Source organism: Schistocerca gregaria, chromosome 7, assembly GCF_023897955.1.
Source record: "Schistocerca gregaria isolate iqSchGreg1 chromosome 7, iqSchGreg1.2, whole genome shotgun sequence".
Taxonomy (NCBI): domain Eukaryota; kingdom Metazoa; phylum Arthropoda; class Insecta; order Orthoptera; family Acrididae; genus Schistocerca; species Schistocerca gregaria.
In genome coordinates, this window is record NC_064926.1 from 561449244 (window position 1) to 561464742 (window position 15499).

General features: G+C 47.4%; 1 protein-coding gene across 1 annotated transcript in view; it reads left to right on the forward strand.

The window, feature by feature from the left end:
• The window catches only part of LOC126282476 (spidroin-2-like), a 39670-nt gene extending 24539 nt beyond the window's left edge, over nucleotides 1-15131 (forward strand). The window contains exon 3 of the mRNA XM_049982133.1: nucleotides 14948-15131. Coding sequence (XP_049838090.1) covers nucleotides 14948-15131 — 184 coding nt within the window. The remainder of the gene's footprint in view (nucleotides 1-14947) is intronic.
• The last annotated feature ends 368 nt before the right edge of the window (nucleotides 15132-15499 follow it).

Sequence of the window (15499 nt, forward strand, 5' to 3'; positions counted from 1 at the left end):
GTCGCAGGTTCGAATCGTGCCTCGGGCATGGATGTGTGTGAGGGCACTGATGACCATAGATGTTAAGTCCCATCGTGCTCAGAGCCGTTTGAACCATTTGTTGTTAGTCGAAAACTGCAGCACGACTTCCACAGTCGAGCTACTGCTTCTAGCAAACAGGAGAGACCATTACGCGGAAAAAGGAAGGAAGATTATTGTTCAATGTTTCTTCGACACCGAGGCCATTAGGGACGGAGCAAAAGCTCGGGATATGTCACGGATGGGAAAGGAATTCGGCCGTGCCTTTGAAAGCAACCATATCCCAGTTTGGCTGCAGCGACTCAGGAAAATCACCGAAAACCGAACCTAGGTGCCTTGACACGGATTTGAAGTGTCGTCCCCCCGAATGCGAGTCCAACGCGCTAACCACTCCACCTCGCTCGGTAGTTTTGTCACCAGGCGAAGAGTCTGCACCTGAAGAAACACAGACAGTTGAATTCAGACGAATCGTTCTTCTCTTGAAGACAGTCCACCTGGACAATGTCACAAAACAGCAACCACAGATAAAAACAGTGACTCAGTGTAAAGCACGTTATCTGACGACTGTTGAATATAACCGTTCACGTATTTCGATAGACGTTCCCATGCATGCCCTTTTTTTTCTTTTTTTTTTCACGGAACCATCCACGGCATTTGCCTCAAGCTATTTAGGGAAATCAACGAAAACCTGAATCTAGATGACCGGGCACGGATTTCAAATGTCCTCCCGACTGCGAGTCCAGTGTGCTAACCACTGCGCCACCTCGCTCGGTTACGCGTAAGAGAACGTTACAAGCCGGAACGATGTACCAACATGATGGCGTATGATTCTCCTGTGTTTGCCTAACTCGCAGCTCTCCTTATAACCTCGACGAATGCTCACCCGTGGTATGCACGCTATTTGCGTAGGGTCAGGTGTCTCGTTGCGTCTGAACTGCAGCTCAGGATCATGCAATCGTAGTGTGGTATTTGGAAAGAATACATCACTTCTATGTTAACCGGCGCCCGATTTAAAACGTAGGTCTCACTGTTAGCGAAGAAATCCTGAATGTTGTTACTTTAAGTAAGTTCAGTGTCTACATGTGAGTCACTGTCCAAAATCATACACCATTTTACATATATGTTTTACCTGACAATGTTAAGCACTCATCATTTTAGAAATCAGCTTTGAAGATGACGGTGCACTGTACGTACGTTTCTGAAAAGTTAGACATTTAGGTTACGAGATTTCCACAGTAGTAAGGTACAATAATCAAGATGATTATTAACAACACGTTCACCGAAGAGTATCACACCTTTAAATCTCTTAACGTTACTCGCAGTGGTCCAGAAAAAATCAAATCGATAACAGGAAGGCACTGGCAGAACGCCACATTGCCAGTTGTCCATTGTTGAAATATCCGAAACTACTGGGGCCACTTACTACGCAACATTGACACCCAGACAGCCAGCATCTGATTTAACCAGAGAGTCCGAAAACGACGCCTTTCAACAACGAATCTATTGTCCCACACACCGGCGTCGTACGCCGTCCGTACGAGAAGCGGTTCAGGACGCAGCTGATTGGGAGCCGTGCGCATGCGTCTCCCGAGCAACTGCAAGTGACAGGCAACTTACTTTCAGCCCAAGCAGGCGATCTGCACGTTCTCGGGTCGGATGACTCGGCGGGAGGTCGTCATGTAGATCGTTGTATCTAATCCGTGAACCACATTAAACGGAGGTCCGGGTCACTTACTGTCACAGGCCTCGATATCAGCAACTTACCTGCAAAGAAAGCAAATGAGGATTCAGAAAAGGGCACAAAATGTGAAGAGCTTCACCATAAACAAACTACTTTGCACAAACTACAGAAAAGTAACATAAGAAATTATATGTAACACTATCAAGTACGACTCCAATACATGATAGAACGTAAATAAACCATGGATCAATACGTCAAAACAAAAATAAATTAGTTTGAACACAGAACACCAGGTATTTGCAAAAAATACCTGGTAGTTTCCACAAAGACATCCAACGTCAAACTGGAACGTGACAACGTGGAACTGCAACGCAGCAGACACAGCAATTATACTTGAGAACGTACAAAATGATGCAGTTGCGTTACTTATCGAGTCCCTTGCCGTACAACGAATACAATCCAGTGGTTTTGTTCTTGCGTCGATGCAACTTCAAACAACGCCCTTCAGCTCGGAACTGTGGGCACAGTAGTGCATAATGTTTTTCATTTCTCCATAATTTCGACGGTAGTGGTAAGTGAACTGACAGCACAGGAGTGGTGTCTGCCCCGCAGCGCAAGAGCACAGATCGTTGAATTCCAATGCGAGAATCAGTAACTTCACACTCACGAAAAGCCAGGGACAATCTGCCTAGGCAGGACATACGGGCTCCGTAAGACTTTGTTAACTTACTGCCCGCCTCCATTTAGAAGTACCACAACTGCGTAACTAGAAACTTTTCAGATGCGCTGAGAAACCCAGGGACAAAATGAGAACAGCGAGAACAGGCAATCCATTCGCGTGTCGGCTCAGGTGAGAACAGTGTGAGTGTAGTTGCCGTAAGGGCATCCACGACACTCAACATCGTCTTTAACGAAACAGTTGTTGCAGAGATCGTGAAACCAAAACACATAGTGAGCATGGTCCGCAGCAGAGAGAGTTTAACTGTGCACTACGCTGGCGCTGGTAGTAGCGGAATGGGGTACTGGCGCATCAAGTCAATCAATCAAACTTGAGGTTGTTTGCTACAAAATGAATATCGATTCTGTAAGTTACCTCAATAAATTTCTATATCATTCAAAAATTGTGAAGTCCTTTTTGACTCATCCCGTACACGGTGTGGTCCACTGATCGTGACCGGGCCAAATACCTCAGGAAATAAAATGTTCCTACGTTCCGTATTTTAATTTAAAACACCTACCTGTTACCAACTGTTCGTCTAGAACTATGAGCCATATGTCTGTGACTATTACAGCGCCATCTATCACAAAGGGAAAAACGTGGTCCAACTGAAACATTCATATTTCTTTACGTACTACACGAATATGTAATAAAAAAATGGGGGCTCGTATTGAAAAAAACGCAGTTGATACCCGTTTGACCCATTGGCAGCGCAATCTAGCGGGCCAACCATACCGCCATCTGGTTTCCCCCTTCCAACTAGACGAGTTTCGTTCCTTGTAGTTTTTTCGTTTGATGCTTATTTCGCGAGATATTTGGCCCTGTCACTATCAATGGACCACCCTGTATATGTCCAAACACTGACAAAATCTTAGTTTCAAATTTGAAAGTTGTGGAAATTTATGTTGAACGAAATTTTTGTAACAGTCTACTAGACTTACTTTATAATGAAGCTACCTGTCACACTGCAGGTGTGTAAGTTCTAATTGTGGCTACGCATCCTGCACTGAAGTTTTATAAACTGAGACTCGCGTGTCTGACTCGGCCATAATAATGCTTTACATAGGTTTTAAAAGAGCTGCAGTCCTCTTCAAGCACTGCGCCATTATGTACAGACGCTTGCGTTTAAAACTACGGTCAACTTAACGTTCTGCTATTCCTCTGGAGACAGGGGACAGAATTCACTTGACCTGCGCTACAAAATGACGTCAGGCAGCCACGTTTCACCGTGAGCGACGGCTCACCTCTCAGGCGGCGAGGGAACGTGAGCACCTGTGCTCGCCGCGTCACCTACTGAACAGGCCTGCTGTACGCCAATCAAGTGCCAGTCAGCGCCGGCCCTCACACCTCTTGCGCCAGCAACTCACTTCCCCACTACAGGCACTGGCCGTGCCGACAACACGCACCTGCCGTCGTCTTACTACATTCTCTTTCCGGTCCGATTCCTTTTCCTTTTCTTTCATTTCCTGCGTACACGGAACCAGTAACAAGCGGCAGCGTGTCCTGCGCGGAATTGGGTAGCCCTGCGGCGTGTCGTATTTTGGGGGCGAGTGTCGCTGTCTGTAAATCCGCCGGCGTTATTTTCCGGCGATAAACGGCAGACCGGCCACTGGACTGGACTGTGGGGCGAGACGCCGCCGCCCCCCGCGTCCTTTTGTGTCGCCCGCCTCGCACTCCTATCGGCCGCGGCTGGCGCTGACAGCCGCCCCTTCCCTCCCTCCAGCAAACACCCCCGCTTTTGTGCCGCCTGACACTTTGGCCGGCGCTGCCATCACAAACTGCTATCGTCGCGGATCGCTTTCACTTTGCGGGCCATCCGTCACTATCTATTACGGCCGCCGGACCCGTCATCCCCGTTTAAATACTGCTCATGTAATATCGGTCCGGCCCGATTCGTCGCTGTCATTTGATTTCAGTTCGCTGCTAAATAAACTTTACCAGACTGTTCACACATCGGAAACCACCTCTTTCCGACGGCTCGCTTTTCGAAGATCGTTAACTAACAGTCATTACTATGTGGCTAGTGTTGGTGGAGTAGGTTACGATCGCTGACAACTACACCTCTCAAAAGAATTACAGCAACATGACTCCCCGTCTGCCATACTTCACTGAGCAATAATTGGCGGCTGGATATGTTACCAAATTATACCTTTATCTTTCACAAGTTAAGCACGCAAGATCATCATTACATTATCCATTTTTTACATAAAAAAAACTGAAATGTCCTACTGGTGTCAAAAACAAAATGGAAACAATCATTCACCTCGCTATCCTCGGTGCTTTTCATTATACTTTCAGAGCTTCAATAACGTGTATGTCCTCGATGAGCGTTTACTCACAGCCTGACACCTACGTGGCATATAGAGTACAGTTCTACGGAGGTCACCCTGTGGTATCCAAAGAAGAGCGGCGCGTTTCGTCACAGGGTTATTTGGTAAGCGTGATAGTGTTACGGAGATGTTTAGCAAACTCAAGTGGCAGACTGCAAGAGAGGCGCTCTGCATGGCGGTGTAGCTTGCTGTCCATGTTTCGAGAGGGTGCGTTTCTGGATGAGGTATCGAATATATTGCTTCCCCCTACTTATATCTCCCGTGGAGATCACGAATGTGAAGTTGGTGAGATTCAAGCGCGCACGGAGGCTTTCCGGCAGTCGTTCTTCCCGCGAACCATACGTGAATGGAACAGGAGAGGGAGGTAATGGTACTGACACGGAAAGTGCCCTCCGCCACACACCGTTGGATGGCTTGCGGAGAATAAATGTAGATGTATCCGTTCCCATTCTTCGATCACAGCCCATGACAGTTCCTGGAGAGAGTGTAGTAAAACGGAACGACGACCGACACGCCTGTGAAGCATGCCTCATACAGAGCTGTCCAGTGTTTACTGCACAAAAAAGGACGCGTTCATGGGTCATCGGCAAATGTCTGAACCATAACCAGTGACCGAGGCCCAGTAGTTGCCATACCTAAGGGCTTCCAAGAGTAGAATTGGTGGCATAAAGCGCTACAGACTCCGGCAGGCAGAGGCAGTTGCGGATGTACTAGCTGGCTGGTTGGTTTGTTTAAAAGAGGGTGAAAGGTACCAAACTACGAGACCATCGGTCCCTTGTTCCTAATAAAACAATGCCACAAGTGTGAGAATAAAACAGACGAGACTTACAACACAAAACAGGGGAGGAATTCGTGGCGGAGTGCATCAAACCAGTCAGAAGACTGCTGACTAAAACAGAAAATAAGGCGACTAAAAGTAAAACTCTGTTGTAATTACCGCCAAACGATGGCGGTTCCACATCTTAGTGTTAATGACTTCACGTGATTACTGTTCGTGCGTGGTGACGTGTAGGTTGCCGGCGACTACTGCTCTGCCAGCGACGTGACTCCCCTGTGCGGGGGCTCTGTCACGTCCTGTTCCAGATCGATTGTGTCCGCCAGCCTAACACACATTGATACGGGTTCTCGTTAACTGCCCCCACACACAGACTGAAACAGACCGTACTGGGATGAGGTTGGATGTCGCCGCGGCAACACTTCTCGGCAGAGTCGCCGCACAGCTTTTCCATATCAAAGTCCCGCGGGCTGTAGACGAGTTGCGCACTACGCAGCTTGCATTCGTAAACTCATTCATTACGCATCACTGCATGCGTCCGACTGACAATACGGGAAACAAACCCATACAGAACAGAGCTTTGCGTCACTGAAGCCTGAGCAAAAACAGGAAGCAGGTTATCCCGCTGGCGAGGGGAACACGGCCCGTGCAATCAATCAACCGATTTTTCCAGGAACTTCGCTCAGCGGAAGAGGACTGAAAATAATCGAACACGTCTCTCGGCTTATCCGTAGACACCCAAACGTTTCTTGGAAAAAAAACCGACGATCACAGTTGTCGAGATACTTCGTGTATCTTTTACAGCGCCATATCCTCAGGCGTAATGGCGGCATAGTCGTTAGCGTCACAGCTTTTCAATTTTGAGCTCCGTGTTCGAAACGTGATTATTGTTTTTATTTACTACATTTTATTTTTATTGTTTTCGTTTGTCTACCCATGTCCACAGAAGACTACTACAACAATGTTTATTATAAAGTTAGCGTTATATTGATTGTAAAATTACAGCTGGATTTTACAGTAAGTGCCATGATGGAATAGAGAGCCGAAGAAATTGGTACACCTGCCTAATATCCGGGAGCACTCAGAAGTACTGCAACACGAGGTGACATGGACTCGGCTAATGTCTGAAGTTGTGCTGGAGGGAACTGACACCATGAATCCTGCACGGTTGTCCAGATCCGTAAGAGTACAAGGGGATGTAGACATCTTCTGAACAGCGCGTTGCAAGGCATCCCAGACATGCTCAATAATGTTCATGTCTGGGGAGTCTGGTGGCCAGCGAAAGTGTTTAAACTCAGAAGAGTGCTCTTGAAGCCACTGTGAAGCAATTGTGGACGTTTAGAGTGTCAAATTTTCCTGCCAGAAATGCCTGGTCCGTCGGAATCCACAATGGACATGAATGGATGCAGGTGATCAGACAGGATGCTCACGTACTGTCAGAGTCGTATCTAGACGTATCAGGGGTCCCATATCACTCGAACTGCACACGCCCCACACCATTACAGAGTCTCCACCAGCTTCATCAGTCCCCTGCTTACATGCCTCCACACCCGTACACGTCCATCCGCTTGATATAATTTCAAACGAGACTCGTCCTACCAGGCCTCATGTTTCCAGTCATCAACAGTCCAATGTCGGTGTTGACGGGCCCAGGCGAAGCGTAAAACTTTGAGTCGTGCAGTCATCAAGGGTGAACGAGTGAGCTCTCGGCTCCGAAAGTCCATATCGATGATGTTTCGTTGAATGGTCCGCACGCTGACACTTGTTGATGGCTCACCACTGAAATCTGCAGAAATTTGCGAGATGGTTGCACTTGGGTCACGTTGAACGATTCTCTTTATTCGTCGTTGGTCCCGTTCTTGCATCATCTTTTTCCGCCGCAGCGATGTCGGAGATTTGACATCCCACCGTATTCCTGATATTCACGGTACACTCGTGAAATGGTCGTACGGGAAAAATCCCCACTTCATGGCTACCTCGGAGATGCTGTCTACCGTCGCTCGTGCGCCGACTGTAACTCCACGTTCAAAATCATTTACATCTTGATAACCTGCCATTGCAGCAACTGTAACCGATCTAACAGAGCCAAACAATTTTGGGCTTATATAGGCGTTGCCGACCGCAGCGTCATATTTATCCTCTTTACATATCTCTGTATTTGAATAAGCATGGCTATACCTGTTTCTTTGGCGGTTCCGTGTACGTATGTGTGCATGTCTTGTCGAGCAATCACAGTCTTTTTAAATGCTCATGCTCTGATATTTCATTCTCATATCAGTTCTTAATTTAATTCTTATATTTTGTTCATACGTTTATCCTTCAGGAAGAATTGGTGCATTCCCTTGGATGATATCGACCGCAGAAACATTAGAAACAGAGAAATCTTAAATGTCAGGAGCATGAGGCGAAAGCAGGTTTGCCGCAACGACGTTTCTTCGTATGGATCACATGCGGGAGAGAAACATCGTTAACATTGCTAAAGTTTTCACGCGTTGGCAACATTTTCGCGGCAAAACACGCATAATATATCACTTCACCGAAATATGGCGCTCGTAATTTGAATCAAAATACACTACAAGAATTCCTCCGGAAACAGCTTGAAATCATTTTCTCACGGATTTATTTATTTTATTAATTCATTCACCAGAGATACAGTTAGTACAAGAATAAGGACAACGTTATTTCACTAAACACTGGAGAACATTCGTGTAGTAATCTTCAACGGTTGATAAATGAACAATGAACATGAAAATAACAATTGGATTTCGAAAATGGGGCTGCGACTCTAGCTACTGTGTTATGGATTCCGTTGAACTATTTTCTCCCTAAAAGGTACAGAAACTACCTTGAAAACGTTGACCGTCTTCTCTCGGTAACGGTCGAGTCCCTACGGATACATGAAATGTATTCGTAGATGCGAATATGGACAACGCATCAGCTGCATCACGGAATGGCGACAATGAAAATTTTGTAGACGCATGGTTGACGACAAGCGGAAATTTGGGTCTGCACACGAGGCGTGCTCAGGTAGCCTGATGGCAAGGCGACCGCTCGCGGTGAGTTGGAAATGCGGCACAAATCTGCATTGTCGCCATTCCATTATACAGCAGATGGTTCTCCGAATCCGCAACTGCCAGTACATTTATGTATTTGATGAGGGCTGTAGTCGCCGCAGTGCACGAATGTCCGAAGGAGCTTTGCATCGTAATTCGGAATAGCACAGACACTGCAATATCGTATCTACGGATAAGCCTAGACACTTGATAGCTTATTTTGAGCCCTCTTCCCCCCGAGCGAAGTTTCTGAAAAAACGGGTTATGGTACTTTGCGTGTTGTCGTGGGCAGTAAACAGCGGCTACGAGGAGTCTTCCGCAAAGTTTTCTTTACACGGGGGACACATACCGCATTACGTATATTTGCATTGAAATACCGACATCGTCAGCGGAAATACTGAACAAGCCGATAACATCCGTTTGCATTGATACGTTACGTCAACAAACTCCCGGGAATGAACAACTCATGCCGCGCGGGATTAACCGAGCGGTCCGAGGGCGCTGCATTCACGGATTGCGCGACTGATCCCGGTGGAGGTTCGAGTCCTCCCTCGTGCATGTGTGTGTCTGTTTGTCCTTAGGATAATATATGTTAAGTAGTGTGTAAGTATAGGGACTGATGACCTTAGCAGTTAAGTCGCATAAGATTTCAGACACATTTGAACATTTTGAACATGAACGACTCATCTGAGTAAAATATGCGTCGTAACAAGAGATAGGTTTACTCTCATGACATCACATTCGATAGCACCGCCATGATACGTATATTGCCACAGCCTGCATTACAAAAAATAAGACAGAGGTAAAGGAACTAGTGCCAATGTCCTGTTCTTCCTTCGTTAGCTCCCGTATGAGATCACCGGCCACATTGTAACTACGTGCAGAAGGCGCCGCCTGCTATTGGTAGGCCCAACCCATCAACGCAAACCGGCCCCGTAAGTAACTAGCGTTCCAACTGACATAATTAATTCATAACCAGCTACTTCAAGTTCTATCAACAAATTTGCAAGTTATAAGCACTCGTCGTTTCCAGAAATCTTTTCGATATGGTCGTTCGACATCATTCCGTAAGATGTCATGTAATTTGCTGTAAGCAGCATTTTATCAGGAATCGTCACAAGAGCTGGCTTCGAATTGCTATCACTTGAATGTAATATCAATAGACTTTCATAGCAACGACGCATTGATGTTTGAAGCCGCGCGCTCTTCACTGTACGTCACTTGTTAGCTTTAATCACGAATCAACGATAAAACTCGGAAACGTAATACTTGCACTGAGATCAGTGAAAAGTAATGGAAGCTGATACACAAAAATGCCTCACCAATTATTTATCCGTATTTACATGTATAGTTTTAATAATCCATTTTGTCAACGACGAACTGCAGGTAGGTGACAAATTCTGAAGAACGCGATACTCTCGCCGCACTCACAGCCATTACATGGGAAACGGACCTGCGGCCCGGGAACGAAGTGATCGGCTAACGCGACGGACCTATCATAGCGGTGTTCAAACGACTAAGATTATACCAATTCAAAGCTGTCAGGAGCATTCTAATCCACCTTAACAGGGGCGCTGTGTGTGGTGTTGGGTGTCTTCTCGATCGACGTAACGATCAGATATTGAGCAGCAGGCTACGGGCTTTAATGTTCTTTTTTTTGTGGTTTTAGGGCGCAAAATTGCTACGGTCGTAAGCGCCCATTCTGTGTCTTAGTTAAGGGTAAAAAACCGAGATTTAAATCAGCAGCAATGGGAGCAAAACTCAAGGAGGAGGGAAACTAAAAACGTAAAAAAATGGTAGGAAATTACTATTGAAAGGGGAGGGGGGTTGGTTTTCCCCAAAAAGGAACTTCCAAAGACAGATGTCATCTCACCGACACTGATAAACTGAAGGACGCGATCGGCTGAGCGTATGTCATCTGCTAAATCGGAAGACATATCAGGCCACAGATGTGAACGGGCGCATAGCGGATTAAAATATAGGCACTTAAGTAAAAGGTGTCTCACCGTCCACGGTTGAGAGCAGTGGGTACAAAGCGGGGGAGGATCGCCACTTAAAAGGTGTCGATAGCTAAAAAGACGGTCTCCAGTACGGAGTGTAGTTAAAATTAACTCCTACCGACGACGAGGCCGGGAGGAAGAGGTCCAAGCACAGGGAAGAGGTTTTACGTCCCGTAATTTAGTATCGGGAAGTGCAGACCAATGTGTGGGCCATAAAAGAGCAACACGACGACATAAATCACTCTGCAGATCGGCTAAGGGAACCATGCGAACAGCGGGCCGAGGAAGAGAAATGGAAATAGCTCTGAGCACTATGGGACTTAACATCTGAGGTCATCAGTCCCCTAGAACTTAGAGCTACTTAAACCTAACCAAGCGAAGGACATCACACCCATCCATGCCCGAAGCAGGATTCTAACCTGCGACCGTAGCGGTCGCGCGGTTCCAGACTGAAGCGCCTAGAACCGCTTGGCCACACCGGCCGGCAGAGGAAGAGAGACTGCACCCTTGGCCGCTATATCAGCTGCCTCGTTTCCGCGGACACCAACGTGCCCTGCGATCTAGAGGAATGCCACAGGGAAGCCGCCCCCCCCCCCCCCCCCCCTAAGTGGAGGCAGTAGTGAATCCGGTGGACCAGAGGGAGGACGGGATAAAGAGCTTGGAGACTGACAATAGAGCTGAGCGAAACCGAGCATATAATATATTGTGTCCGCTGATGGCGACAGATGTATTGGACAGCCTGGAGAATAGCATAAAGCTCCGCAGTAAAAACTCGTCCGGAAGCCGAAATCTAGCAGGGGTGTCGTCAATAATATAGGCACTCACGACACCAAAGGTGGTCTTGGAAACATCAGTGTAAATAAATGTGGCATCCTCAATTTGTGCGCATAGAGCAGCAAATGTCCGACGATAAACTATGGGGGAGGGGGGGGGGGGGGTACTATCCTTGCGAAACTGACAAAGGTCACAGAGAAGGCAGGTCCGGGGACGAAGCCAAGGTGGCGCCGTACCCCCATTTGTCAAGAAAGTTTCAGGAAAATGGAAGAAAAGAGAATGGAGCAGTTGACGGAAGCGGACTCCCGGTGGTAGCAGAGACGAAGGGCGGCCTGCCTACCCTAAATTCAAGGAGGTGTCGAAAAAAAGGACATAGGCCGGATGAGCAGGCATGAAAGACAGATGGTTAACGTAACGACTCAGTAGGACAGCTCGCCGATTGGACAGTGGAGAGTCAGCAGTCTCAGCGTAAAGGCTCTCCACGTGGCTGGTGTAAAAAGTTCCAGACGCTAAACGCAATCCACGGTGGTAGACACAGACGAGACGCCGACGAACAGGAGTGGAGAGCAGTAAACTATGCTTCCATAGTCCAATTTCGAGCGCACTAAGGCGCAATATAGGCGGAGGAGGACTACTCGGTCCGCTACCCAGGAGGTACCACTCAGGACGCGGAGGGTGTTTAGGGATCGCAGACAACGAGCCGTAAGATATACAACGTGAGAAGTCCAGCACAGTTTTCTGTCAAACAGGCGCCCCAAGAATTTGGCGACGGAAGGTCGACAGCGCCTAGATGTACGGAAGGCGGACGAAACTCTGTGCGACGGCAAAAAAATTACACAGACGGTCTTACTGGGAGAAAATCGGAAGCCGGTTTCGATGATACATGAGTGGAGGCGATAGTGACCTACCTGAAGACGTCGCTCAAGAAGGCTGGCCCGCAGTAGATTGTAAAATCGTCGACAAAGAGGGAGAGCGAGACACCGGGAAGGAGACAGTCCATAATTGGATTTATGGCAATGGCAAATAGTACAACATTTAGAACGGAGCCCTGGGGCACCCCGTTTTGTTGGGAGAAAGTACGGGGGAGAGTAGTGTTCACCCGCACCTTAAATATGCGCTCTCTCATAAATTCACCAATGATAAGAAGTAGCCGACCTCGAAAACCCCAAGAGAACAGCGTGCGGAGGATGTCCTCCAACATGTATCGTATGCCCTCTTCTGAGAAAATTGTTCGTGATATAAGTGGAAAGAGCAACACGATCGTCAACAGCAGAACGATGCTTTCGGTAACGGCACTGGTTTCGGGACTCCAGCCACCAGCCTAAACGGCAATTCAGCATATGCTCCAAAACCTTATGTACACTAGTCGTGAGAGAAATAGGGCGATAGCTAGAGGAGAGATGTTTGTCCTTTCCAGTTTTCCGAACAGGAATGACGATAGCTTCCTGTCAGTAAAAATTCGATTATGAATGCAAAGAAGGTAACGCAGACTACGGCGTGATAAATGCAGCAACATTTGGACGTGGATGCCACCCTGTTTCTCAGACACAAAGGAAAGGCCGTACCACGAAGGAATCAAGAACATTGCCCACAAATGAATATTCATACAGGTGTCGAAGGAAAACGTAGAAAACTTTGGCGATTGGTGGATGCATGTGTGACGCGGTAGTGCAACTTCATCTCGCAGCTGTTAAAGACAGCAAAGAAAAGACACTTCGATACTAGAGCATAAAGTCTTTGCAAATTTCATTCCGTGTACGCATTTGGCTATGTCAGCATTTCAGAGGAAACTGGACTCAAAGTAACCGGCTGGAGGCATCGGCGAGTCCTTCGACGTCTCAACAGGACCGGTGCCAGTATTCGATGGTGTTGGCAGGAGTGACTGAACCATAGTCGACAACAGCAGTCGACATAGAGATGACAAAAAGTGAGTAATCTGGGCACTCAGGGTCTGGGATTTACGATTATCATCGATCCTACTTGGATACGGTGCTTCAGTGAGCCAAAGGACCATTGATAGGCGGCTCACAGAAATGGGGTTGGGCTCACGGCTCCCCTTGCGCCGACTGGAACTGAACTCTGTACACATACAAGCCCCACTCCAGTGGTGTCGGCCGCTTTCGGCCTGGAATCTCATCGACTGGCGAACAACTGTCTTTAGTGACGAGTCCCGCTTCGAACTTAGTCCCAAGACCAGTAAAGGCTTGTCTGCAGACGCCCCAGATTGTCGTCCGCCATACGGCTCGAGCGCCGGGAGTGATGGTTTTGGGGTGCCATTATATTTCCTAGCAGAACACCTTCGGTTGTCGTCTGCGCCATCCTGGCAGTACAGTGATACGCCGACAATATTCTACGCTCCGTTTTGCTGCCCTTAATGACAAGCCATCCTGAGTTTACACTCAGTGTTATCATGCCCGCCCGTACACGTCAAGAGTCTCTACTACTCGTACTTATCTTATTGTTTGCCAAACTCTATGCAGGCGAACAAGGTGGTCAGATCTGTCCCAAACTGAGAACGTATGTAGCATTATGGGCAGCTCGATGTTGTGACGATTTAACGCAGCAGTTGCACAGAATCTGCCATGATATCTCCTAGGAGGACAACTCTATCAATTCCTACTTGAAAAACTGCTTGCGTAAGGGCCAGAGGTGGATCAACACGTTATTGGCTTGTTCAATTTAAGAAACTCTCTCTCTTGAATAAATTATCCAATTTTTCTGAAATTGTATTGGTTTGTACATGTGCATCACATCTACCGAATTCTGTCATCTTCGGATAACTCCTTCGTGCTGCGTTGTTTTTTTTTCTTTTTTGTCTTGGGGTGTATTTCTCTACATGTTGTTAAGTCCACTCGTTGTTACCGGAAACTGAGAACAGTTTGGTTTCACCTTTCGCCATTTCTGGTCTGTTATGAACCTTCTGTTTCCGCATTTGGATTTTTTTGGGCTTCATATTTACAAAACTTGCAAAACCTATCGTCACAAGAATGTCATTTTACTTTGATACGAGACGAGAAGTTTTGTGAAGTGCAACTGAGAGCCGAGCGAGAAACAGGTGAATCTGAATTAATCTCTCTCTTACTGTAAGTGTTGTGAATTATTAAGAATATGTTAAGAAAATCAAATGCAGAAAAAGCAGATTCGTAACAGATCAAAAATCGAGAAACCAAGTTTTTTCCGACTCTACACCCGGTAACAACAAGAGGGAAAACAGTAGACTTCATAACATGTAAAAAAGAGACGAGATCCACAAATGACCACTAAAAAGGCTTTGCAAATAAAAGTGAAGAACATCCGGTGCAAAACACACTTCAACTGCAGTAAACTTAAGACGGATAAAAAAATCAATGATAATTAAGAAGTAGCAAATGCAGCAGAGGGTAGCCTTGCAAATCAAAATATCGCACCGATATGGCGGGAGTCGTAATGGTGTGACTGTGGAGTATAAATAAATCTTCGGATGGTGGCGATAAAGAGAAACGTTATAAAACCGATGCAGCGGGCCGCGAATAGCGGCGACCGTGTGCGAGGGCAGGCAGGCGAGGTGAATTAATTAGTTGGGATGAGTTTCAAAGCAGACGCGGGCGCCGGACAATAGGGGGCAGACAGCGGGCACGCCGCCGCGCAGTGGGGGCGGATCAAAGGGGCGGCGGGAGGCGGCGGGAGGCGGTGCTAATCAAAGCGCCGCGGCCGCCGCCGCCGCCCACGCAGCGCCGGCAATCGCCGCCGGCCCTGCTCAAATGGGGGGCGGCTGGCTGGCTGGCTGGCTACCTGCTCTGTAGCCAGAGGGCGCGCGCCGCGTCGGGCTGTCATCGGCCGCTCATCTGCCCACCGGCGAACAACAGCTTAAAAATAAAATTCCTTCTACAGAATTTGGGCAATAAAATTTCTCTCTTTCTGTACTTGCACACGTTGTACCGTAAATGACTGCACGCCGATACTTACACACATTTCGTCCTGAGATGCTCCATGATTGTAGCATCTAGGCTGCGGGCATTTTAACTCGAAATAATCCGTTTCATAAGAGACGCATTAGAAATACAATGCTTGCTACTGTAAGCCCGCAAAAGTGCGAGTAGAGCTCGCTCACCGAGGGTTCTGCACAAACTAATCTCTACAGATACTTCATCCAGCCCGGAAACAGAGACAC